This window comes from Gekko japonicus, unplaced genomic scaffold (genome assembly GCF_001447785.1).
Source record: "Gekko japonicus isolate JY-2015 unplaced genomic scaffold, Gekko_japonicus_V1.1 scaffold166, whole genome shotgun sequence".
Lineage (NCBI taxonomy): Eukaryota > Metazoa > Chordata > Lepidosauria > Squamata > Gekkonidae > Gekko > Gekko japonicus.
Genome location: NW_015173127.1, coordinates 1,396,973 through 1,421,572, shown reverse-complemented (window position 1 = coordinate 1,421,572; position 24,600 = coordinate 1,396,973). Strand labels below are relative to the sequence as shown.

The window sequence follows — 24,600 nt, the reverse complement described above, 5'->3', positions numbered from 1 at the left end:
AAGAAGAGAATGGATTTATACCCCGCCCTTCACTACCCAAGGGAGTCTCAGAGCGGCTTACAAACTCCTTCCCCTTCCCCACAACAGAAACCCTGTGAGGTAGGTGGGGCTGAGAGAGCTCGGACAGAAACTGCTCTTTTTTCAAGAACAGCTCTGATCAGAACTACGGCTTGCCCAAGGTCATCCAGCAGGTGAAAGTGGAGGAGTGGGGAATCAAACCCAGTTCTCCCAGATTAGAGTCCGCACACTTAACCACTACACCAAACTGGCTCTCGAAGCACAAAGCTGTTTGGGGAGTGAGAATGAACCTGTCAGCTGAGCCTCTGGCGTTGCTGCCATGGCTGGTGGGGGGTGGGGGGAGATGTTGGTCTGCTTCTGTCCTGGAATCTTAAGTCTCATTTCTTCTTATGCTCTTCTTATCTATGTAGCCTCAGCTAGTGGCCTTGGTACCTTGTTACTGCTCTCCCCTGGGAATGTTGACCCGTTAGCTTAGGCGGGCCTTTGCTGATGCCCTGATGGGACCTGGGTTGTCAGGGGGACCCTCTGAATTATGTATAACTCTCCGCTGGTGCGTTTTCCGGTAGTTCTAACACAGAATGTGTGCACAGAAGACCTGCCTTTACTGTACACAATAAACTTTACTCTTTTGAATGAAAGTTGTTGGGAACTGATTGCTGTGGGACTCTGACAGAACCACTAGCTCACTGCGCATGCTAGGAGAGTATGTTCTCCATCCTTGATGCGGAGCTATTTCAACCAATTTTGTTCTCTCTGGGATGGTCAACAAGGAAGAGGAGGAGAATGCTCCCAATCACGTAACATTCTGAGCAAGCGCACACCTAACAAGGGCAAGATTCGAACGCAGGACTCCCTCAGCTCACCATCCACCTTCTTCACTACTGTCTTATACTAGAGTTATTTTAAATCCCAGAGACTGCTGTAATTAAGATATGACAGAACAAAATCATACAAGTTTGGGGCGGGGGGAAGGGGAACAGAAAAGAGACGGAGAGGCAAAGACGATCCGACTCACCTTCTGTTTCGGCTTACAAAGCTGCATGTTGTACAACCCGTAGAGGAGATAAAGAGCGCCGACTCGGATTTGGAAAGCGTAAGGAGGCAAGAAGTACGGCCAGACGAGAGCCAGGGAGTCTCCGGTGAACTTGTTCTGCTCCGGAACTCTTATTCTCCCACTGGACAAAATGAAGGACACATAGTTGGTTGAGCTCATAGATCGTATACAACAAGACAGAAGAAGAAGAGTTGGTTTTTATACCTCACTTTTTTCTACCTTCAGGTGTCTCAAAGAAGGAGGAGGAGGAGACTGGATTTATATCCCGCCCTTCACTACCCAAAGGTGTCTCAGAGCAGCTTACAAACTCCTTTCCCTTCCCCTCCCCACAACAGACACCCCTGTGAGCGATGCTCCCTCTAAGCTGTGGACTCTTGCGAGCAGAAATTCTACTTTGTGAGCTACCAGCATTTAAGTTGTGAGCAAGCGATTTGGCTTACTGCATAAATTAGTTTGCTCTGGGGCCATCCTTCCTGTGCGAAGACAAAAAACTGTGAGCTGGAGGCTAAAAAACTGTGAGCTAGCTCACACTAACTCAGCTTAGAGGGAACACTGCCTGTGAGGTAGGTGGGGCTGAGAGAGCTCTGACAGAAACTGCTCTTTTTCAAGAACAGCTCTTATCAGAACTATGGCTTGCCCAAGGTCATCCAGCAGGTGCAAGCAACTTCCAATCTCCTTCCCTTCCTCTCCCCACAAGAGACACCCTGCGAGGCAGGTGGGGCTGAGAGAGCTCTTTGGAGGACTGCTCCCGAGAGAACAGCTCTGAAAGAACTTGTGACTGAACCAAGGTCACACCAGCAGCTGCGTGTGGAGGAGTGGGGAATCAAACCTGGTTCTCCCACATTAGAGTCTGCATTCATAACCGCTACACCAAACTGGCTCACCGAACAGTAAAGACTAATGACAGAAAAAATCAGTGATGGAAAGAGCATGGCACAAGGCCATCCGCCATCCGCTGGGAGGAAGCATCAGAGGTGCTGAAGGGTTCGAGATGATAATAAAGGGACTGTTACGGACCATCTATCATTAGGGGGAGGGATCGGGGCCAGTTCCATGGTCATGAGGGGAGATGAGGACAAACCAGCTCTGTCCATTTATTTCATTGCAGTTCGAAAGCAAGACACTGCAAGTAGATAAATAGGTACCGCTTCAGTGGAAAGGTAACAGCATTCCGTGCGCCTCGGCGTCCGGTCATGCCAGCCACATGTCCACGGAGAAGTCTTCGGACAGCGCTGGCTCTTCAGCTTGGAAACGGAGATGAGCACCGCATCCCTAGAGTCGGATTCGACTGGCTTCCAAACAATGGGAAACCTTTACCTTTAACCTTTTATGCCCTCCTCAATGAGGGCCCAAAGCAAGTTACGTTAAGAATATAAGAGACGCCAATGCTGGATCAGGCCAAAGGCCCATCCAGTCCAACACTCTGTCACACAGTGGCCAAAAATACCAGGTGCCATCAGGAGGTCCACCAGTGGGGCCAGGACGTTAGAAGCCCTCCCACTGTTGACCCCCCCCAAGCACCAAGAAGACAGAGCATCACTTGCCCTAGAGTCCCTATCTATACCTTGTGGCTGATAGCCACTGATGGACCTCTGCTCCATATGCTTATCTAATTCCCTTTTGAAGCCGTCCATGCTTGAAGCCATTCCTGTGGCAGTGAATTCCAAGTGTTAATCACTCTTTGGGTGAAGAAGGACTTCCTTTTATCCGTTCTAAAAGCTCAGCAATTTCATTGAGTGCCCAGGAGTTCTTGTATTGTGAGAAAGGGAGAAAAGTACCTCTTTTTCTACCTGCTCTATCCCATGCATAATCTTATAAACCTCAATCATGTCACCCCTCAGTCGTCGTTTCTCCAAGCTAAAGAGTCCCAAGCGCCTTAACCTTTCTTCATAGGGAAAGCGTTCCAACCCTTTTATCATTCGAGTTGCCCTTTTCTGCACTTTTTCCAAAGCTATAATATCCTTTTTAAGGTGTGGTGACCAGAACTGCACACAGTATTCCAAATGAGGTCGCACCATTGATTTATATAGGAGCATTATTTTATTTATTATGGGATTTGTATCCCGCCCTACCCATATAAGGGCATTATGATATGGCTGATCTGTTTTCAATACCCTTCCTAATAATCCCCAGCATAGCATTGGCCTTCTTTATTGCAGTCACACACTGTCTCGACATTTTCAGTGAGTTATCTACTACAACTCCAAGATCTCTCTCTTGTTCAGTCTCTGCCAGTTCAGACCCCATCAATGTGTATTTATATTTAGGATTTTTGGCTCCAATGCACTTGGCCACACTGAACCCAATTTGCCATGTTGACGCCCACTTGCCCATCCTTGACAGATCCTTTGGAGTGCCTCACAATCCTCCCTGGTTTTCACCACCCTGAACAACTTCGTATCATCCGCAATTTAGCCACTTCACTGCTTACTGCCAACTCCAAATCATTAATGAACAAGCCATGGTGACTGAGGGGAACCTCCACATTCAGAGGCACTAAGCACTAAGCCTCTGAATCCCAGAGCCAGGAGGCAACATCAAGGGAAGGCCTCAACCTCTGTGCCATGTTGTTGGCCCTCCAGAGGAACTGGTTGGCCATCTTGTCAGACAGGATGCTGGACCAGATGGACCACTAGTCTGATCCAGCAGGGCTCTTCTGATGTTCTTGTGTAAGCTTCCATAGTGGAATGGGGATCCAAACCCAGGCCTTCCAGATCCTTGTCTGACACTACAACCACTAACCTCCAAGGAATACCAGGGGTGTGACTCAGAGGCAGGCATTGGCAAACGACCTCTGAAACGTCTCTTGCCTTAAAAACGAGCCTACCCAGAGGTGGTTTGCCATTGCCTGGCTCTGAGTCACGCCCCTGGCATTCCTTGGAGGTTAGTGGTTGTAGTGTCAGACAAGGATCTGGAAGGCCCGGGTTTGGATTCCCTAGCGGTGCTTCACTAAACAGCTAGAACTTCTGTCTGCCAGACAATCTTAGGCTCTCCTGGGTATACTACACACACAGCCATACGGTAATTATTATTAACACTACACCACAGTACAAGCAAGGGAGAACGAGAGCTACCCCTCCCTTTCCCTCCCATCTGGACATGGCAATCGCTTAGAGTCGCAAGCCCCCAGGTGGGAGCAGGAGCTCCCCCGATCTGGCAGGCTCCAAAGCCCCAACACCCGCCACAACACCCCCAGCATAATGACATCACACAGAAGTGACGTCATCCCACTAGGGATGCCACACAGCCATGCTTTAGTGCTTGGGGCAAAACTCTATGGTAACCACAGAGTTTTGCTCAAATTACCAGAGCGTCGCTGGCGTGGCATCCCCGGGTGATGACATCACTTCCACGTGACATCATCAAGTCGGGGATGTCGTGTGCAGTGATGTTGGCCTGCCCCTACACTCCCAGAGAGCTCCTTCCCACCCCCACTGGGGAGGGAAGAGGACCTGGCAACTCTACAATCACTGCCGCCACAACATTCTTACGCTGTTACTTGCTTGAACTGCCAGGGACTGAAGAAGAGAAAAAAGGCCCAGCTGCTGCTAACAGGGATGCAATCCACGCCTAAGTAGAAGGCAGTTTTCAAACTGCCCTGTGGTAAACTGGACTCCTTTAGAAGACTGTAAGATCAATTGCAGCTTCCAAGCATCTCCCAAAGAGAGTTCACCCTACAGCAGTGGTGGCGAACCTATGGCCCGGGTGCCAGAGGTGGCACGCCCTCTCTGTGGGCTCACCTGCCATCACCCCAGCCAGGCCCAGACCATCATTAAAGTGTCAAATTCTCTGCCAAATAATTTTAAGTAAATGAAAGCATGTGGGATTGCTTTCCTTACTTTGTTTGGATCACCTTAAGTTAATGTAGGAGTTGTTTTTTTCTAAAGTAAAACCTCAGTATTCAGGGTAAATTGCCGTGTTGGCACTTTGCGATAAATAAGTGGGTTTTGGGTCGCAGTTTGGGCACTCGGTCTCTAAAAGGTTCGCCATCACTGCCCTACAGGCAAGGACAAATTGGCCCTGAGATGCCCAGGGGGAAGGCAGGCAGGCACACCATAAACAACTTGAATGTAAACGCAGGAAAGGGTTGGGCCTGACCGCTGGCTTAGCTGAACCAGGGATGTCGGAACACGCCCCAGAATCCCCCGAAGAAGCTTGGCACGGGGCACGTGGTTCTCCCTTCCACACAACAACCTTGCAAGGCAGGCTAGGCCTAGAAACGGTGACCGTCTCAAGAAAAGAAAAAAACCCATGCAACCTTCATACAAAGATGAGGATTTGAAGCCAGGTCCGAATCTCTAACTGATACACCGCACTGGCTCATCATAGATAGGTGCTGGGGCACCCTCTGGCCCAGAAGTCCTTGGACCATAAGCTACGGAAGGCTCTGTACCAAGGGAAGGGGGACACTCTGCACATGCCTCAGAGCTAGCCGGACCATGTCTACCCCCCCCAAAGCCCCAGCATGCAAAGACAAGGCGGCTGACATAGGGTTGTCAATTCTGGATTAGCAAAAAAACCTGGAGATTTGGGGATGGAGCCTAGGGAGGGGAGGGACCTCAATAGGGCATAATGCCTCCGAGCCCGCCCTCCAAAGCAGCCATTATCGCCAAGTGAACTAATATCTGCAGCCTGGAGATAAGCTGTTATTCCGGGAGATCTCCAGGCCGTGCCTGGAGGTTGGTAACCCAAAGGGAGACACCCCCTCCCCGAAGGGACCGTCGCGAGCCGCGCTCACTAGAAGATGGTGTGGAAGCGGCGCTGCCTCCACAGCGAGGCGAAGACCTCGAAGCGGACGTTGTCGGTTGCCTGGAAGGCGGTGAGGAGCGCCTCGCAGTCGGTCTTCAGGCCCGGCCAGCTGCCCGCCATCTTTCCCCCGCCGTCCCGCTCCCCTCCACAGACTGGCGCCTCAACTGCGCCTGCGCGCAAGAGGGGCGTTTTGAAAACACGCCGGCGCCGGCGAATGATAAACCCGCGAGCTCCGTTAACCCGTGAAATGCCACAGCGAAGGGCGCCAGCTGTCCACAGAGCCTGCCTAAGAAAGGTCCCCTGCTAACATACCCCTTTAAGGAAGACTCCAACCCAGAGAGAGGAGGAGCGAGAGCAGGCGGTTTCGACCAATCAAAGTCGCAATTTGGCTCGTCGCACCGCCCGACTGAGTTTTCTACCTAGCCGGCGGCGTCTTTACTTCTGGTTTTGCAAAATGGTTTAAAAGGGCAATACATTTCTTTTTTTTAAAAAAAACCCTGTCTGTATGAGCCGGTCTAGTAGTTTTTTCGTACGGCGAGATTTGTACGTCCAGAGAGCCAGTTTGGTGTCGTGGTTAAGTGTGCGGACTCTAATCTGGGAGAACCGGGTTTGATTCCCCACTCCTCCACTTGCACCTGCTGATGTGACCTTGGGTCAGTCACAAGCTCTGGCACAGCTGTTCCTGAAAGAGCAGCTTGTGTCAGAGCTCTCTCAGCCCCACCCACCTCACAGGCTGTCTGTTGTGGGGAGGGGGAGGGAAAGGAGTTTGTAAGCCGCTCTGAGACTCCAAGTGAAGGGGGGGGTATAAATCCAATCTCTTCTTCTTCTTCTATTCTTTTCCCTATTCTCTTTAAAAAGTTATGCCCAATTTTCAATGAAAAGCATGTTCCCTTTGGAGGAGGCTTGTAGCTCATCAAAAAAAAATTTTTGCAACGTTCACTGAAAGATAATTTTGGATTAAAACTTTGGTATGTGGCAAGTGGCAACCTTGTGCTGAAAATTGTTGTTGAACTCCCTGAGGAAGATTCTGAAACAGAAGGATATCTGGACCTCTGGAGGAAGACAGAGCACATGTTATAAAGAGACTTTAAGGAGTCCTCCCTTTTGAAACTTTTATTTAACAGAGGAGGACTATTATTAATTATAAGGTTGTACAATAGCTTTTGAGATTCTTGGATTTGATATTTTTGCTATCGTGAATTGTGATTAAGATGATTAATTATATATGTAGAAATTATTGTAAATATTTTTCAAAAATAAAATAAAATTATTTATGATATGTTATCATCATCTGTGCACGGTACTTGTTGTATGTTGGTCTTCCTACTTACCGTGGGTCCTTGTTTGGTTTTGTGAATCACTTACAGCAAACTGGCAGTACGCCAAATTACAACCACCAATTTTGTTAGTCTTTATGGTGCTATTGGACTCTTGCTGTGTTCTGCTGCAACAGACTGACTTGATGTTTCGTTTCTAATGGCTCTGCCTGTTCCTTTATTGCTGCCACCTCTGGGTCGGGAAATACCCGGGGATTTGTGGTCAGAGACTCTATAATGCCCTAGAGTCCACCCTCCAAAGCAGCCATTTTCTCCAGGGGAACTGAACTTGGTCCTCTGGAGATCAATAGTAAGTAACAGCAGGAGATCTCCAGGTGCCACCAGGAGGCTGGCGACCCTACTCTCCCTGCCCCTCACCCAAGGAGTATAACCCACGGGAGAGCATTCAGACATGCAAATTCCCTCTTCTTTGTAGCCCGACACGGTATTGTCCTGCCCAAGTTTTTCCACCGGAGCTCTTATTATGTCGGCTTGATTTTTTCAACCAACGGACAGGCTCTGTAAAAGAACAGCTGAAAGCAAAACTGCGTTCCCAGGTGGATATGTCCCGAGCCGTCATTCAGGGAAAAAGATTCAGGTGGGGTAGCCGTGTTGATCTGAAGCAACAGAACAGCTGTTGTCCAGGGGCAGCTTTAAGACCAACAAAGATTCACCCTGCGTATAAGCTTTTGTGTGCATGCACACTTCTCCAGGTACATCGAAACAGACTCCCTCAAGCCTCACATATGGGGGGGGGGGGGGGTTAGTTGCCAGGATGGGAAGTCTCAATTCTGGCTTATACCCAGAACTGGACTTTGTGGGTCTTAAATTTAACAAATAAATAATAAATAAATAAATAATAAATAAAGGCGCCACTGGACTCAAACTTAGTTCTCACATCTCTGTGTTAACTCTTGTCTTTGTATGCCAATTCGCTGCTATTCACAGGTCTACCAACTGCCTTAGTCCAATCTTAGCTAGACCCAGTTATTTATGGATCTGGATTCTAACTAGCCCTTCCTGCCAACTACCCCCCCCATCTATATATATATATATAAGGTTTAAGGCAATCTGTTTCAATGTATCTGAAGAAGTGTGCATGCACTAGAAACCATATACCCAGACTTAAACTTTGTTGGCCTTAAAGGCGCCGCCGGACTCAGACTTTGTCCCGTTCCTCAGGGGAGAAGGTCTCCCTGAGTGTCGTGCGGGGCAATCCCAGGCAGGCCGACTCCAACATGCGAAAACACACGTAGGTTCGCCAAGCCAGGCGAGCATCTACATTGATGCGGAGGCGAGGGCGGGCGGGGGGAGCGCCTTCGGCTCCATCCCGGGTGCCGAGCCGCACGTATGGTGGGCGTGGCCGGACGGCTCCGATTGGCCGGCAGAGTTCGACTCATTTGCATCTTCCTCCTGCATCTTTGACAAGCATCCTCAGTTCCAAGCGGAGCGCGGCAACCGGGCAGCCTCTTTGGACCGCAGCGTTTCAGGGGGAGTCGAAGAGTAACTGGTGGGGAACCTGTTTTGGCCAGCACTGCAGGGGGATTGCCGTTATGTTCCCGCCGGGCCAAAAGCGAAGCAAACTGGCTTCCTCCCAGGTGAGTGGGTTACTGGAGGACGGAAAGGATTTGTAGCATTAAGAATGCCAGTATGGGGGTGTTATACTACCTTACAGAAGATGGGCAGGTACAATGTTCCCTCTAAGCTGTGGAGACTCGTGAGCAAAAATTCTACTTTGTGAGCTAGTACTGGCATTAAAGTTGTGAGCAAGCAATTTGTCTACTGGGTTAAATTAGTTTGCTCTGGAGCCATCCTCCCTGAGCTAAGACAAAAAAGTGTGAGCCGGAGGCTAAAAAACTGTGAGCTAGCTCACACTAACTCAGAGGGAACATTGGGCAGGTATGATCGCCACTTTGGGGTCAGGAAGCTATTTTTCTCCAGGCCAGTTTGGCTGGAGATCCTGGAGGTTGTCATCTTCTGGGCGTGGAACAGGGGTCACTGGGGAAGTGGGGGGCGGGGGAGGTATTTCTGAATTTCCTGCATTGTGCAGGGGGTTGGACTAGATGACCCTGGAGTTCCCATCCATTTCTATGGTTCTCTGATTCTAGTGCTGTATTTTTAATGGAACTGTATTATTTTAGCTATATTTTTAATGGTTTAATTTTTAAAAAGTCTCTTAGGTTCTCTGCCTTGTGGTCTCTATTTTTTAAAGAAATGAAATAAGTAAAATATATAGGTTCTAAGGAGCCCTGTTTGTCTGCGGTAGAACAGCTGGATTTGAGTCCGGTAGCACCTTAAGAGACCAATAAGATTTTCAGGGTTTTTGAATTAAAGCTCCTTTCATCAGATACTAAGATCTGATGGAGGTTACTTTGACTCTCAAAAGCTTATACTCTGAAAATTTTTGTTGGTCTCTAAAGGGCTGCTGGACTCCATTCTAGTTGGGTTTAAAAAGATGTAACTTTTATCTAGACTATTTACGTCCTGCTTTTCTCTCCAAATGCGGACATAAGGTGGCTTATTGGGGGGGGGGGGAACAAGTTTCGACAAACCCATTACCGTGCAACGGCAAGAAAAGCCGCGATTCTCCCTTTGCAACTGCTGTAAAAACCTGTCCTCATTTGGTCACTCTGTTTAGGGAAATGATTTGATGGAAGAGTAATTTTTCAGACAGTTTGCGTATGGTTCTCTCTCACGCGCGCACGCCAGTCAAGTCCTGTATGGCACCACAAGCAGATTGGTACCCAAAGAATTACACTTGAGCTGCCAATCAAAGCCCGGTTTGTAAAATGAGTTTTACAGACTCATTTACAAAACCAATCGCTTCCTTAATACGAAGGATCCAAATTAAAAAAAGAGATGGCAGTTCTCTTTTATTCTTGTATCTCCTGGGTTTCTGATGCATTTTTATCATTAGCTGAATTAAGGGGCTGTGGAGGACATCTGGAGAAGCAAGGGTAGGGGGCAAGAGAAGGGATTTTTTTCAGAAATGAGTAAAGCAAGAAAACACTGACGGCATCATCCGGGCAGTCAGCAGCTTCTCTAAAGAATGACATCATCGAAAAAGTATACTATAAAATGCTGGACTGTTTCAGTTGGGTTATAAACAACCGAATCTCCTTTTCCTAAAAACTCAACAGGATAATGTGAAGTTCATACTGAACCATGTATAGGTCTTCTCTGCAAAACTGTTCAAGTTCATCGTGTTTGTTGAGAGCTGGGAAACAATTCGGATGAATGTGCTTTCCCTGAATCTTACACACCTAATGACATTACAGTGCAAAGTCTTTGCTGTGTAGGTCATTAAAAATCCACTTATTTCCTTTAAGGAGAAAAATCTACATTCCACCCACCTCCATACCAAGTTTCTTCTCCTCAAAGGCAAATGGGACAAGTGTAAGTCCATTTGGCATACTTGAGTACCTTGTGCCTGCCCCAGTACTTTCAGTTCTTTGCAAGCATTTAACTTCAAGGTCTAGTTAAGTGGCATGTGAAAGAGACAGAAATATTTTGCCTTTTCAGTGGCCACTTTCTATGCTGCCACGCCGAGATGGGTATATAAGGAGGTTTCTGAGCATATAAGACTAAAACTGGACAAACTGTCAGGTAAGACGAGGAATGCTATTTTAGAAAAGATTGGAGCTGAAAATGAATGCTAACAGTTCAATTGCTGACCACTGTGCTATTTTACAGTGTTTTTTGAAGCTGCAGAAACCATACAGGTAGTTGAATAAAAGAGGCTACGAGGAGATTGAGACAGAGAGGAAAATAGCATCATCAAGAGCCAGTTTGGTGTAGTGGTTAGGAGCGCAGACTCTAATCTGGGCAAATCGGGTTTGATTCCCCACTCCTCCACATGCAGCTGCTGATGTGACCTTGGGTCAGTCACGAGTTCTCTCAGAGCCGTTCTCTCAGGAGCAGTTATCGAGAGAGCTCTCTCGGCCCCACCTACCTCACAGGGTGTCTGTTGTGGGGAGGGGAAGGGAAGGGAGATTGTAAGGTGCTCTGAGACTCCTTCAGGTAGTGTAGGGCGGGGTATAAATCCAATCTCCTCCTCCTCTTCTTCTTCTTCTGTGTATATGTAAAGTGCAGTCAACTTATGGCGACCCTGTAGGGTTTTCAAGGCAAGAGACCCTGTAGGGTTTTCAAGCCTCTGCATAGCGACCCTGGACTTCCTTGGAGGTCTCTCATCCAAATACAGACCAGGGCCGATCCTCCTTAGCTTTCGAGATCTGACCAGATCGGGCTAGCCTGGGCCATCCAGGTCACAGCTAGCATAGACTACGATTTTGTTGTTGTTGTTCAGTCGCACAGTTGAGTCCGACTCTTCGTGACCCCATGGACCAGATCACGCCAGGCCCTCCTGTCTTCTGCCACTCAATTTCATGTTCGTTGCATCGATGACACTGTCTAACCATCTCATCCTTTGCCGTCCCCGTCTTCTTTGACCTTCAATCTTTCCCAGCATCAGGGTCTTCTCCAGTGAGTGCTCCCTTCTCATTGGGTGGCCAAAGTCTTTGAGCTTCAGTTTCATTATCTGGCCTTCCAGGGAACAGTCAGGGTTGATTTCTTTTAGGATTGACTGATTTGATCTTCTTGCAGTCCAGGGGACTCTCAAGAGTCTTCTCCAGCACCATAGTTCAAAAGAACCTATTCTACGATACTTTAGAATATCTATGTGTTTGGGAAACAATTCAAATCATCAGACTGGCGTATAACAAATGTAGAGTGAGCAGACCTCTGGGGAGCTTCGTATATGGTCATGGGATACTTCATGATGTGCCTAGCCACCAATAATGCAGAGCAACAAGACAGCCTCTTTCCTTACCCTGCAACATTAGCAAGCCATTAGGGAGCCACCATGGTATAGTGGTTAAGAGCAGCAGACTCTAATGTGGAGAACCAGGTTTGATTCCCCATTCCTCCTCCACGTGAAGCCTGCTGGATGACCCTGGGCCAGTCACAGTTCTCTCCGAACTCTCTCAGCCCCGCCTACCTCACAGGGTGCCTGTTGTGGGGAGGGGGGAGGGAGTGTGATTGCAAGCCACTTTGAGACTCCTTAGGGCAGAGAAAAGTGGGGTATAAAAACCTACTCTGCTTCCCCTTGTACGAAACTCTGCAGCAGTTCCTTTGAAACCCGGCTGTAACATTCCACTGTACTGATTTCATGATTGCTCATTCTTGGGCGACTGAAAGAGAGGCATGATTAGCTGGTGACGGGGCAGCCGGTGACTTCACAGCGTCCTGGTATCAGTGTACCCTCTAGAGACTCTCTCCCAGACAGTTTTCCTGTCCGCTCAAAAACAAAATGGATCCAACCAATGCTCCCTCTAAGCTGTGGAGCAAAAAATCTACTTTGTGAGCTGCTGGCAGTGAAGTTGTGAGCCAGTGATTTGGCTACTGCATAAATTAGTTTGCTCTGGAGCCATCCCTCCTGAGCGAAGATACAAATGTATGAGCCCGGAGGCTAAAAAACTGTGAGCTAGCCCACACTAACTCAGCTTAGAGGGAAGACTGGATCCAATCTACTTAGTCTTGAGTCCAGTACTTAATCCTGAGAGCCAGTTTGGTGTAGTGGTTAAGAGCACAGACTCTAATCTGGGAGAACTGGGTTTGATTCCCCACTCCTACCCATGCAGCTGCTGGTGTGACTAGAGATGTAAAATTTCTGGAAATTTTGAAGCTAGGAAAGAAACCCGTTTTCTTCCGGGGGGAAAAAGGAAATTTTCAGAAAAATTGAAAAAAATGCTACATTAGCACTTCTTTTTTCTTTTCCAGGTTGAAAGTCATTCTGTTACTTTAGGAACATAAAATATGACTATGGACATTTTTACTTGGCATGAAATTATCACAATTAGCATATTAAAAATATAGTGTATCCAAACAAGTATTACAAACAGAATACCCACCCACATGCAAAAACAAAACTGAAACCTTTTTATTTTCTTGTGACAATAGCACCTCCTAAAGGAAGAAATGCATCTTGTTCTTGCATTGAAGAGTTCAGTTTGTAACCTAGGACTTGCTTGTCCTCAGTGAACAGAAATTAGATCAATCTGATACCATACATATTTTTAGAAATGATTTGGAAAATATTTGAACACCTTGTCTTAAAATATTTTATTCATCATGTTAAAATGTTCCATAATCAATTTTTTTCTTTTCTTTTTTCCATTTTTCCAATTTTTTGGAAAGAAACAAAAAACCTTCAAGGAAAAAATGGTTTCTTCCTGAATTTTTCCGGTTTTTTCCCTGGCCTTCACATCTCTAGGTGTGACCTTGGGTCAGTCACACCTTCTCTCAGTGCTGTACTCTCAAGGGCAGTCCTCAAGAGAGCTCAATCAGTCCCACCTAATTCACAGGGTGTCTGTTGTGGGGAGGGGAAGGGATTGTAAGCCTCTTTCGGGTAGTGAAGGGCGTGGTATAAATCCAATCTCTTCTTCTCTTCTTAATTCCTCCATGGTATTAAAGCAAGAGCATTCCCAGGCTCTTTTTGTAGCAGGAACTCCTTTGCATATTAGGCGACACGCCCCTAATGTAGCCAATCCTCCAAGAGCTTACAGAGCTCTTCTTACAGGGGCTACTGTAAGCTCTTGGAGGACTGACTACATTAGGGATGTGTCGCCTAATATGCAAAGGAGTTCCTGCTACAGAAGGAGCCCAACCAACCCCATAAAACTGCCTAGCACACTTTTTCAACAATCTTGTGGGGCTCTAGGTTACAATCAAAAGGCACCTGGAAGCACAATTACCGGCAGATACAACAACACCGTGTGTGCGGGCCTGGTCCACATATAGTTTATTGATGTAATAAAACAATACAGTTAGGGTTAGATCCAACCACAAAAAAGGAGGAGAGAATGTGGGGGGGGGGGAGGGAATATTGTCCAGCACAATGAAGGAAAATAAGATGTTCTGTGACATATTCCCTATCTTTTTTTTAAAAAAAAGGTTCCTAAAATATATTCAGCATTACTTAAATCTATGGTTAACAATAAAATAAAATAAAATATACAGATATTAATAGCAACAAGGTGCATAAAACCCAAAAACATTATATATCACTGAGCAACTCAATGTTGGACTAGGAAACTCTGCTAGCGAGAGAGAGAAAAGGATGCTTTTACGATTCGCTTGAAATATCACCTCTACCCAGGCAAGGTAAACTGGAAACATTTAAAGATTCGGTTCTCGGGTACACGATAATCAGCATGAACTTTTACAGCTATAGGCAGGGGAGGAGAGAGATTTTTGTTTCTGTCTTTGCACGGGTGACGTGGGCTACTTCGAAAACACTTTTTAAAAAACAACATTTTTCTTTTCGTTAAAGGGGGCGAGGACCCCTGCTGGAATAGACCCAAGGCCCATCTGATCCAGCATCCTGGTTCTCACAATGGCCAACCTGGTGCGTCAACGAAACCTGTGAGCAGGACGTGAAGGGGAAATCCTTCCCCTGTTATTCTGTCCCCCAGCAAAGTAGACTGCCTCTGAAAATGGAGGCATTTATTAGCTATCGTGGCCAATTGCTACAGGCAGCCGTGAGCATGTCTAAACCGTTACCGGTAGCAATTAATTAATGCCTTGTGTAAAGAAGTCATTTCTTTCGCCTCCCCTGAACCTACTCACAACTGATTTCAATAGCTGAGCCCGAATTCTAGTATTATAATCTCTTTCTCCACACCACATATAAACGCGTCGAGACATCTTTTTTAATAATAATAAAAAAATCTATGAACTAAAAATCCCCAAACATTGCTAACTTCTTGAGATCGGGGCGTTCTTTTCTTTTCCTCCCGACCACACTCTGACATTAAACACAACATTTAAGAAACTCTTCTGTATTACGACGTGGCTAAAACGACAGCGTTACTCCAAAAAATTTCGACGTGATTTCACAGGCAATAAAACAGAACGAGATGGAACAGAAAGGAAGAAAAGAAAAATCCAAAAGATTGTCCTCCTTTAAAAACTAGCTTTATAAACGCAGAATATATTGCATGAGGAACTTGCTGGTTCTTTTAATTTTTTTTTATTTTCTTAAGAAAATATATTGTGCGATTGTGGCTACAAATGCACTGCAGCAAAGCAACGTTTAGTAAATTTTTTCCGACTCCTTCTTTAAAAAAAGTTAAAAGAAGTAAAAATTTATCTGGACGTCGTAGAGCTACAAATTGCAAACTTGTTTCTCGGCTCACTTACGGACCTCACAACGTTTAAAAAGGCTGAGCCTGTTTCACCAATGAAACATCTTTTCAGTAACAAACTCCCGGTCAAAAATTAAAAAAATAAATAATAATTAAAAAGGCGCCTACTTAAAAAGCTGCAAAATTGCCAGCGTGCTCTTAAAAAATGTCCCAGATTTCCAACGTTTCGGCTACCAAAGGTTCAATTACGAAAACGCAGTTTGCGGAGTTCACTGCTGTTTTTCGTAACGAATGCATTCTTAAAAAAAGAAGAGAAAGACTCCAAAAGTAGAAAGGGGATCCAAACCCAACTAACTGAATTAGTGCAGTATTTTGTAGCCAGGCTTCTAAGATCTGATATAGAAAATATAAATAGACTGCTTATTTTTTTAGGTGATGAATCACCAGTGTCCAATAAAACGGAACGACAACAGTGCGGGGGGAGAGGGGGAAGCTCAGTTGACTTGATCCAGGGCTTTCAGCAGCTCTTCACCCTGCAGCAGGTTTCGGTTGCCTTGGATGGGAGCGTTCACTTCACAGTCGTAGCTCGTCAGCTGCGGGAGCCCCTTCTCGTCCATCGACTGTCCTAGGAGCTTGCTGGCTATATCTGGAGGGGGGGGGGAAAGTGTCACTTGTGTAATAACGTAGCATCAAAATCGCAGGAGGTCATAGCTCCTCTGTATACTGTATACTGTATACTGCAGGCCGCACCTGGAGTACGGTGTGCAGTTCTGGAGGCCTCACTTCAAAAAAAGATGTGGGCAAAATCGAGAGGGTGCAGAAGAGAGCGACGAGGGTGATCAGGGGTCTGGAGACTGAGCCCTACGAGGAAAGGCTGAGGGCCCGGGAATGTTTAGTTTGGAGAAGAGGAGATTGAGGGGGGACAGGATTGCTCTCTTTAAATATCTGAAAGGCTGTCATTGGGAGGAGGGGCAAGGAGCTGTTCCAGTGGGCAGCAGAGGACAGGACCCGAAGCAACGGGTTTAAATCACAGGCAGAAAGGTATCGGCTGGATATTAGGAAAAAATTTTTCACAGTCAGAGTGGTTCAAGGGGGGAATCAGCTGCCCAGGGAGGTGGTGAGCTCCCCTTCACTGACAGCTTTCAAGAAGAGGCTGGATGAATATTTGTCAGAGATGCTTTAGGCTGGTCCTGCATTGGGCAGGGGGTTGGACTAGATGGTCCGTATTGGCCCCTTCCAACTCTATGATTCTATAAGGAAAGTGGGGGGGAAAGAACCAACTCCAAATTTCTCTCCCATGAACGTATGAACCCGCGTTATACTGAATCAGACCCTTGGTCCATTAAAGTCAGTATTGTTTACTCAGACTGGCAGTGGCTGTTCCAAGGTCTCAGGCTGAGGTCTTTTACATCACCTACTACTTGATCTTTCAAACTGGAGATGCCAGGGACTGATTCTGGGACCTTCTGCATGCCGAGTATATGCTCTGCCATTGAGTCACAGCCCCTCCTCAAATACAAATAGGCAAATTCAAGAAACACAAGCTGCATAAGCTTCTGCTACAGATGTAATTAGGGTCATAACTAGGGGTGTGCGTGCACACAAAAAAAATCAGTATTTTTCAAGTTTGGGTATACTAAACCTGAAAAATATCAGTATATACCAATACTCCTGAATCCCAAATATTGGTATGTTTCAGGAAATAATCGGTATTGCTGATATTATTCGGCAAAGCTCCCTTTTCATGGCTAGAAGCCATTAAACTCGCTCCCCCCTGCTCATGCCAAACAGAGGCTCTTCCACAGAGCCACAGCCCCTCCTCCGCTTACATGAAACAAATGTAGCCCTGCTGTTCAATAGCTAATCAGGCAGGGAATGGTGTTTTGCCTCCTGGAGCAATCCTAAGTGGGTCTACTCAAGAGTAAGTCCTCTTTTATTCAACAAAAAGTCTCCTATCCTCATACCATGCTATTCCACTTGCAGATACCCATTGTGAAGTCCATTCCTTTTTCAAGGCCAAAGACACCGTCAAACAAAAAAACCCAAGGTCCCCCTGTAGCTGTTCCACACGCCACAATAGTTTGCTCCAGTACCCTGTCCCCCTTCCTCATGTTTCAGAAATTCTCCCATTTGTATGGGGAATATGTACGCATATTCTTTGAAGCATATGAATGCTCCACCTGGCCACATTCCCTGCAGACAGGGGCTCTGATTGCAAGATTAACAGAAGCTTCAAAGGCAAAGACTTCCATTTTCAGCACTGGGCAACCGTGGGTGACAATTTCATGGGAAGGGCACAAGGGAGAAATTTATTTATTTATTTATTTAAGATTTATACCCCGCCCTCCCCGCAGAACGGGCTCAGGGCGGCTTACAAGGAAAAAACCCATATAAAACAGATAAAAGCAATAAAACATTAATGACAATTAATGAGAAACCCTCATCGGCCTTGTTTTGCAGACACCACTTGGATATCACCGCAGATTACATCAGCACACACAGAGATACTAACCTGACGGCAGCAAAATGACCGTCTTCTCCGCCACCTCATTCTGCCCGTTACACTTGCACCCTTTAACACGTTTCCAGGCTAGTGACACGTTTGCTCCGGGACTACCCGACTGCGCCAGCAAAGCACCCTTTAAAAAAAACAACACACACATAAAAAGACACAGATAAGAAAGTTTGTTACAGATAGTCACTGCTACTGAATGAAAGTTAACCAACTGCTACTGTTCCTGTCGGCAGCAGCAAGAATGGGTTTAAATTAAGGCCGGAAAGGAAACACTTTTTGACAGTAAGATTTGTTCAGCAGTGGAATGGGCCGCCTAGGGAGGTGGTGAGCTCCCCCTCACTGGCAGTCTTCAAGCAGCGGCTGGACAAACATTGGTCAGGGATGCTGTAGGCCAGTGTTCCCTCTAAGCTGAGTGTGAGCTAGGCTCACAGTTTTTTAGCCTCTGGCTCACACATTTTTGTCTTAGCTCAGGAAGGAGGGCTCCAGAACAAACTAATTTATGCAGCAGCCAAATTGCTGGCTCACGACTTTAATGCCAGTGGCTCACAAAGTAAAGTTTTTGCTCACGAGATTCCACAGCTTTGAGGGAGCGTTGCTCTAGGCTGATCCTGCATTGAGCAGGAGATTGGATTAGATGGCTTGTATGGCCCCTTCCAACTCTGTGATTATTAGATTCTATGGTAAGAACGGCTGTCCTTCCAAAGCAAGTCTGTGCATGGTCAGACTTCAGAAGAAAGTTGGAATGTAGGGCATGATCCACTGGGAAATCACTACAGTGCGAACTCCCATGCAACTTCATTGTTTGTTTCGTGCATTTTTAAACTGTGTTTCAACCCTACGTCCTCACCAATGCAATGATAGCAATTGCGTATGAATATGAAATTTGTTTTAACAAACCCAAGGCCGGGAGGGGGGTGGGACTGACTAGCACATGATTCCAAACAGGCGTCTTCTCTCTCTGAGCTTCAAAATGGTCTGCACTCCGAATCCAGCACCTGTTCTCTCTGCAGTAACTTCTCCTGCTGTTTCGAGAGAGGAAGTCACTGAGCCCTAATGCTGCCTAGGGACCTTTAGGGACGCTGCTACTGTTACCTTTAGACTTCTCTTGGTGGTGGTGACGGAAGAGGTTTTTGGCCACCAGGGCGATATTCGCGAGAAAGGCTGTGGCAGAAACGGCATGGGCACCTTCCCTCCTGCTGATGGCAGAGAGTAATCTGGTTGTCACAGCGGCAGGGCAGCGATCTCAGGGCAAGAGACTTCCTCACTCTTAACCAATCTCAGAACTATCTTTTGTAAGTGATGTTACGCAGAGGTGGCGGCGACTGGTGCCATTCAGAGGTGAAGCGAGTGGCAACCAGGGACAGGGCCTATTCAGTAGTGGCACCTTGCTTATTCTTTAAAATAAAAATATTTATGTTTTTTGTAGTCCGCCTTTCCCACAGGGACGCAAGGTAGATTACACATAGTGCGTCAGTACGATCAACAAAATGGGACATTCAGTAATGCATTAAGAGATTAGGAATCTGGAACCACCAGAAAGAACTGACGTATAGCTTAGGTATTAACGTGGCACATTAAGCCGTAAAGAAATTACATAAATAGGGTCCGACTTACAACATGCTATAATGCTCCCTCTAAGCTGTGGGGTATTGTGAGCAAGAATTCTGCTTTGTGAGCGACTGGCATTAAAGTTGTGAGCGAGTGATTTGGCTGCTGCATAAATTAGTTTGCTCGTCTGGAGTCTTCCTTCCTGAGCTAAGGCAAAAATGTGTAAGCCGGAGGCTAAAAAACTGTGAGCTAGCTCACACTAACTCACCTTAGAGGGAACACTGTATTTGCTGCACTATAGACCACGGTCCTAATCCTTCATTCAAATAAGTTTGTGAACCATTTCGATCAACCCTATTACTTGTGCAGTAAAGCCCTCGTTGATAGTTCAGTTCTGCAGTTCAGTTCACTCCTGGCAGAAGGCCAGGAGAGGGGGAGACGTCCTAACCTCTTTGGGCAGGCCGTTCCACAAGAAGGGGGCCACAACAGAGAAGGCCCGTGTATGGGCAGTGGTTGGTTTTGCCCATTGGCAGGTTGGCACCTGCAGAAGCCCCTGTGGACAAGCAAAAGTTGTCATGGCGAACTTTTTGAATGTCCTTCCCCTTGAGGCTCGCCTGTCGCCTACGATGCTTTCTGCTAGGCCAAAATGTTTCTGTTCAAGCAGGCTTTTAAGTAAGGGGCTCTATTTTTTAACACCATTTTAGTCCGTATTTATGAGCCTGTTATTTTAAACTGCCTGCGATTCTATGAACTGGTGGGAGTTTTAATCCTGGATTTGGTGTGATTTGCTGTAGTGGTTAAGAGCGCGGACTCTAATGTGGGAGAACCGGGTTTGATTCCCCACTCCTCCACATGCAGCTGCCGGTGTGACCTTGGGTCAGTCACAAGTTCTCTCAGAACTGTTCTCTCAAGGGCAGTTCTCAAGAGAGCTCTCTCAGCCCCACCTACCTCACAGGGTGCCTGTTGTGGGGAGGGGAAAGGAAAGGGACTGTAAGCTGCTCTGAGACTCCTTCAGGGAGTGAAGGGCGGGGGATAAATCTAATCTCCTCTTCTTCTTCTTCTTCTTAATTAACAACTTTTATGGTTTCTAGTAACTGCCTTATAATGAGGAAGCTGTGTGCCAAATCCATTATCTGAATGGCGACTGTGTATGATTATGATCTATGCCAATAAAGGTTTTGAACTTGAATTTTTGAAAATTTTTGTAAGCTGTATTAGGCAGGTTCCCTGGAGAGAGAGCATCAACATTTTCCAAATAAATAAATTGACAAGATCCCTGGAAAAAAGGAAGCCAAAAAAACTGCTCTCTGTCGGTCAGCTTTCAGATTCTGGTCCAGGGCAAAAAACTGAACAGATTCTGTTTGGTGCTATTACAGCCCTTCTCCCCCCCCCCCACCAGTCTTCGGCCGAGCACAGTGCACTGGCCAACCCTTCCAGCAAGCAACTCCAGTAAATACAAAAGTCAAATGATAGGAACAGGCATGAAAATGAACCTCATTCCCCCCAACTTCGTCAATATGGCTCTTAATGGATCCTTTCCACCCACAGTGGCATTGCAAAGTGCAAGGATTCCTGTTACAGCCCCCTGCACCCCCTTCAGTCCCTTGTAGGTGGTCTTTGGAGGTTGGGGGGGTGTTAGGGGGGGGGGGGGGGGGGGCTTTCTCAGTGCTGGCCCCTATCCTGTGGCATGTGCTCTCTGGTGATACCCGTGCCCTGCAGGACTTGCTTAGGCCGAATTGCTCAAGTTGGCCTTTGGAGGTTTACCAGATGCTCTGGCCTGGCTCGTATGCTGAGTAATCTATCTTAATCTATTTTAAATGTTTTATCTGATTTTGGTTGGGTTTTTAAACTCATTTGTTATGATTGTTGTATAGGTGTTGTAAGTTTCCATGAGATCCTTTGGGTGAGAGGCCACGGGGAAAAAAACACTAATGAAAAAATGAACAAAGATTCCACCCCTAAGAAATCCTCTCTACTAGATTATGCCACCTTTGTAGAGATTTTGGTGATCCATGAGACCAGTGTTCCCTCTAAGCTGAGTTAGTGTGAGCTAGCTACAGTTTTTTAGCCTCCAGCTCACACATTTTAATCTTAGCTCACGAAGGATGGCTCCAGAGCAAACCCCTCTTGGTTTCCAGAAGACCTGTGACACTCTAAGAACATTAAGAACGTAAGAGACGGCATGTCTGTTCAGGCCAGTGGCCCAACCAGTCCAACACTCTGTGTCACGCAGTGGCCAAAACCCAGGTGCCGTCAGGAGGCCCACCAGCAGGACCAGAACTCCAGAAGCCCTCCCACTGTGGTACCCCAAGGACTAAGAATGCAGAGCAACACTGCCCTAGATGCAGTGTTCCATCTATACCTTGTGGCTAATCACCACTGATGGACCTCTGCTCCAGATGTTTAACCAATCCCCTCTGGAAGCTGTCTATGCTTAGGTAAAAAGGTAAAGTAAAGGTAAAGGTTCCCTTGCTCGAAAGCCAGTCGAATCCGACTCTAGGCTTGCGGTGCTCATCTCCGTTTCAAAGCCGAAGAGCCAGCGCTGTCTGAAGACATTTCCGTGGTCATGTGGGCGGCATGACTAAACACCAAGGCGCACAGAACGCTGTTACCTTCCCTCCGAAGTGGTACCTATTTATCTACTTGCAATTTCTTGCTTTCAAACTGCTAGGTTGGCAGGAGCTGGAACTAGAGACGGGAGCTCACTCCGTCATGCGGCACATTCGGGTCTCGAACTGCTGAACTACCAACCTTCCACAGCCTGCAGTTCAGCGTCTTAACCCCTTGAGCCACCGCAGCTCCTCATGCTTAGATAGCCATCACCAATTCCTGCGGAAGTGAATCCCACGTGTTCTTTCCTCTTTGGGTGAAGAAGTACGCCCTTTTATCTGTTCTAAGCTTACTGCTCATCAGTTTCATTGAGTGCCCACGAGTTCTCGTATTGTGAGAAAGGGAGAAAAGAACTTCTTCCTCCGTCTTCTCTATCCCATGCATAATTTCGTGAACCTCTGTCATGTCTCCCCTCAGTCATCATTCCTCCAAGCTAAAGAGCCTTAACCTCTTTACCTTTTTTTCATAAGGAAGGTGTTCCACCCCCCTTATTCATTATAAATCATTCTAATACATGCACGTCCCACCTGCAGCTCACCCTCACTAATCTAAGGCCTTACTCAACTAGGCAGGCCACCCACTATCATTTTACACCCCAGCCTACGGCTTCTTATCTTCTAAAAGAGGAGGCACACATGTATGCGTGAACCCAGATGCATGGGACGCACACGTGCCTCTTCTCAGGCAAGGCAAGGATGTGGCTCACTACTGGCACGTGACTCCCTTTCGTTTCATGGGCGCTTGGCTCCAGAAAATTTCACGCTACGCTTTGCCCCAGAGTTATTTATGTTTGTGCTAAATGTGACCCTATCAGAAAAATCAAGGCAAAAAGAGAGACGTGACGCCTTTATTGCTTTAATGGCAACAGTAACGAAAGAATATTTGAAAACTTACAATTCCCACTGCTTGGAAAAGCAAACCGTCCTGCTCCATCTTCCGTTTCCTCTGAATGTTATGCAGAGCTATGATCTTTGGATTGAGGTCTTCGTTCGTTGCAGTTGATTTACTGAGGAGAAGAGATTCACACCGTTAAGTTCTGACTCCCCTCAAGAAGACAACTGTCATATTAAAACCAGCCGCATGTGAAACATGGTTTTGATATCGCAATGCTCCCTTTGCTTGTTTATAAACCAAAAACACACCTTGGGTTCCCTAGGGAGATCAGAGAAGTGAGTCTGGGCTCACCAGAACAAGGGAGTCTGGGCTCACCAGAACCTTGTGTCAGGATGGAGCCCTGATTTGCCCAAAGCAATACCAAAAGAAAGGAGTGGTTTTCTTCTCTAGTACTAGCCACTATGTAACTAGGGAGAACAGGGATTCCAGGGCAGAAGATGCACCTTAATTTCAGGCAGATTCAATTCATAAGAACAGAAGATGGGCCTTACTGGATCAGTCCAGTGGTCCATCCAGTCCAGCATCCTGTCTCCCACAGTGGCCAATCAGTTCCTCCGGAGCAGGGGTGTCAAACATACAGCCTGCAGGCCAGAACTGGCCCCTGCAAGGCTCGTATCCAGCCCACGAGAAACTGGCTCTCTCCTTCTTCCTTCTCCGGGGCTACTGCCACCGCTGCATTGCAGCTCACTTTTGCCCAGCTCCCTCTCCTGCTTCACACAGAAGAGATACAAAGCCAAGCCTCTGTTTCCTTCATTGGCAGACTGAGGTCTCCTCCTTTTGGAGGGAGGGAGAGGGAAAGAACAGCCCTGCAACAAAGGCTTTGTTGCTTTACTAGTTGATACATTAATATTAAACCATTTGAGAAACGAAGCAAAGCATCAGGGAAATTTGGCTGACATGGTTTAAACTGCTCTGCTTTCTAGGATGAAGATTCCTATTTCACCCAACGTAATGCTGAAGTGCTTGATGAACGAAGAACTTGTTCTATGTTCAAGCATCCCAATCTATTGCTTTCGTCCATTCCTCTTGGCAGGAAAAAAGTCACCATGTATCCAGGTGAGGCTATTTTCCTTCAGTTTGGGGGAGGGATGAGGATGTTGTTTTGGTTTGAGTTGGCTGGTCATAGAACAATATGAAACTGGCTTATTAGGTTTGTTGCAAAGGGGGAGCAGTGCTGGCCTGCTGTAGCAACATAAAACAAAAGCCAAGTGGCACTTTATTTATCTACTAGGAATAAGGCCCATTGTAGAAATAAATACAATGAGCTCTAGAAAAAAGCTCTGGGTGGGTACCCTACCTTGGGCACTCAGCGTCAATTTTCTGTGGCAACCACAATAATGACAGAGAGTCCACCATTTTCTCCAAGGGAACTGCCATCTGAAGAGCACTTGTAAGTCTGAGTAATCTCCAGCCCTCACCTGGAGATTAGCAACAATGGTTCCTCATGAGGAAATTACTAGTTTGGAGGGTGGAGTCTATGGCATTGTACTTTTCTGAGGTCCCACCCCTCCTCAAACCCCACCCATATCAGGCTCCACCCCTCAAATCTCCAGAAAGTTCCCAACCTGGAGTCGACAACCCTATCCCCTTCCCAGCCAGCCATCAACCTACCTTTATCTGCCCCTCTGACTTCAGCTTCCCATCTCCTCCTCCCTCCCTGCAGCCTCTAGCTAGGAAAAGAATAGTCTTTCTCGGCAATGGGGACCAAAGCAGCTCACATCATTCTCCTCTTCCCCTTTCAATCTGCACAAC

At 46.8% G+C, this 24,600-nt stretch overlaps 2 protein-coding genes across 4 annotated transcripts in view; both read right to left on the bottom strand.

Annotated features, from left to right (window-relative positions):
- SNAPC1 (small nuclear RNA activating complex polypeptide 1) overlaps positions 1 to 5,961 on the bottom strand; it is a 35,405-nt gene extending 29,444 nt beyond the window's left edge. For both annotated transcript variants that reach the window (XM_015422021.1, XM_015422022.1), the window contains exons 1-2: positions 5,811 to 5,961; positions 1,034 to 1,193 (exon numbers count right to left, since the gene is read on the bottom strand). In XM_015422021.1, the coding sequence (XP_015277507.1) occupies positions 1,034 to 1,193; positions 5,811 to 5,941 (291 nt within the window). In that variant the 5' untranslated portion in view covers positions 5,942 to 5,961. The remainder of the gene's footprint in view (positions 1 to 1,033; positions 1,194 to 5,810) is intronic.
- Positions 5,962 to 13,837: 7,876 nt separating this feature from the next.
- The window catches only part of HIF1A (hypoxia inducible factor 1, alpha subunit (basic helix-loop-helix transcription factor)), an 87,301-nt gene continuing 76,538 nt past the window's right edge, over positions 13,838 to 24,600 (bottom strand). For both annotated transcript variants that reach the window (XM_015422024.1, XM_015422025.1), the window contains 3 exons: positions 22,849 to 22,960; positions 17,794 to 17,920; positions 13,838 to 15,927 (listed from right to left, as the gene is read on the bottom strand). In XM_015422024.1, coding sequence (XP_015277510.1) covers positions 15,776 to 15,927; positions 17,794 to 17,920; positions 22,849 to 22,960 — 391 coding nt within the window. In that variant the 3' untranslated portion in view covers positions 13,838 to 15,775. The remainder of the gene's footprint in view (positions 15,928 to 17,793; positions 17,921 to 22,848; positions 22,961 to 24,600) is intronic.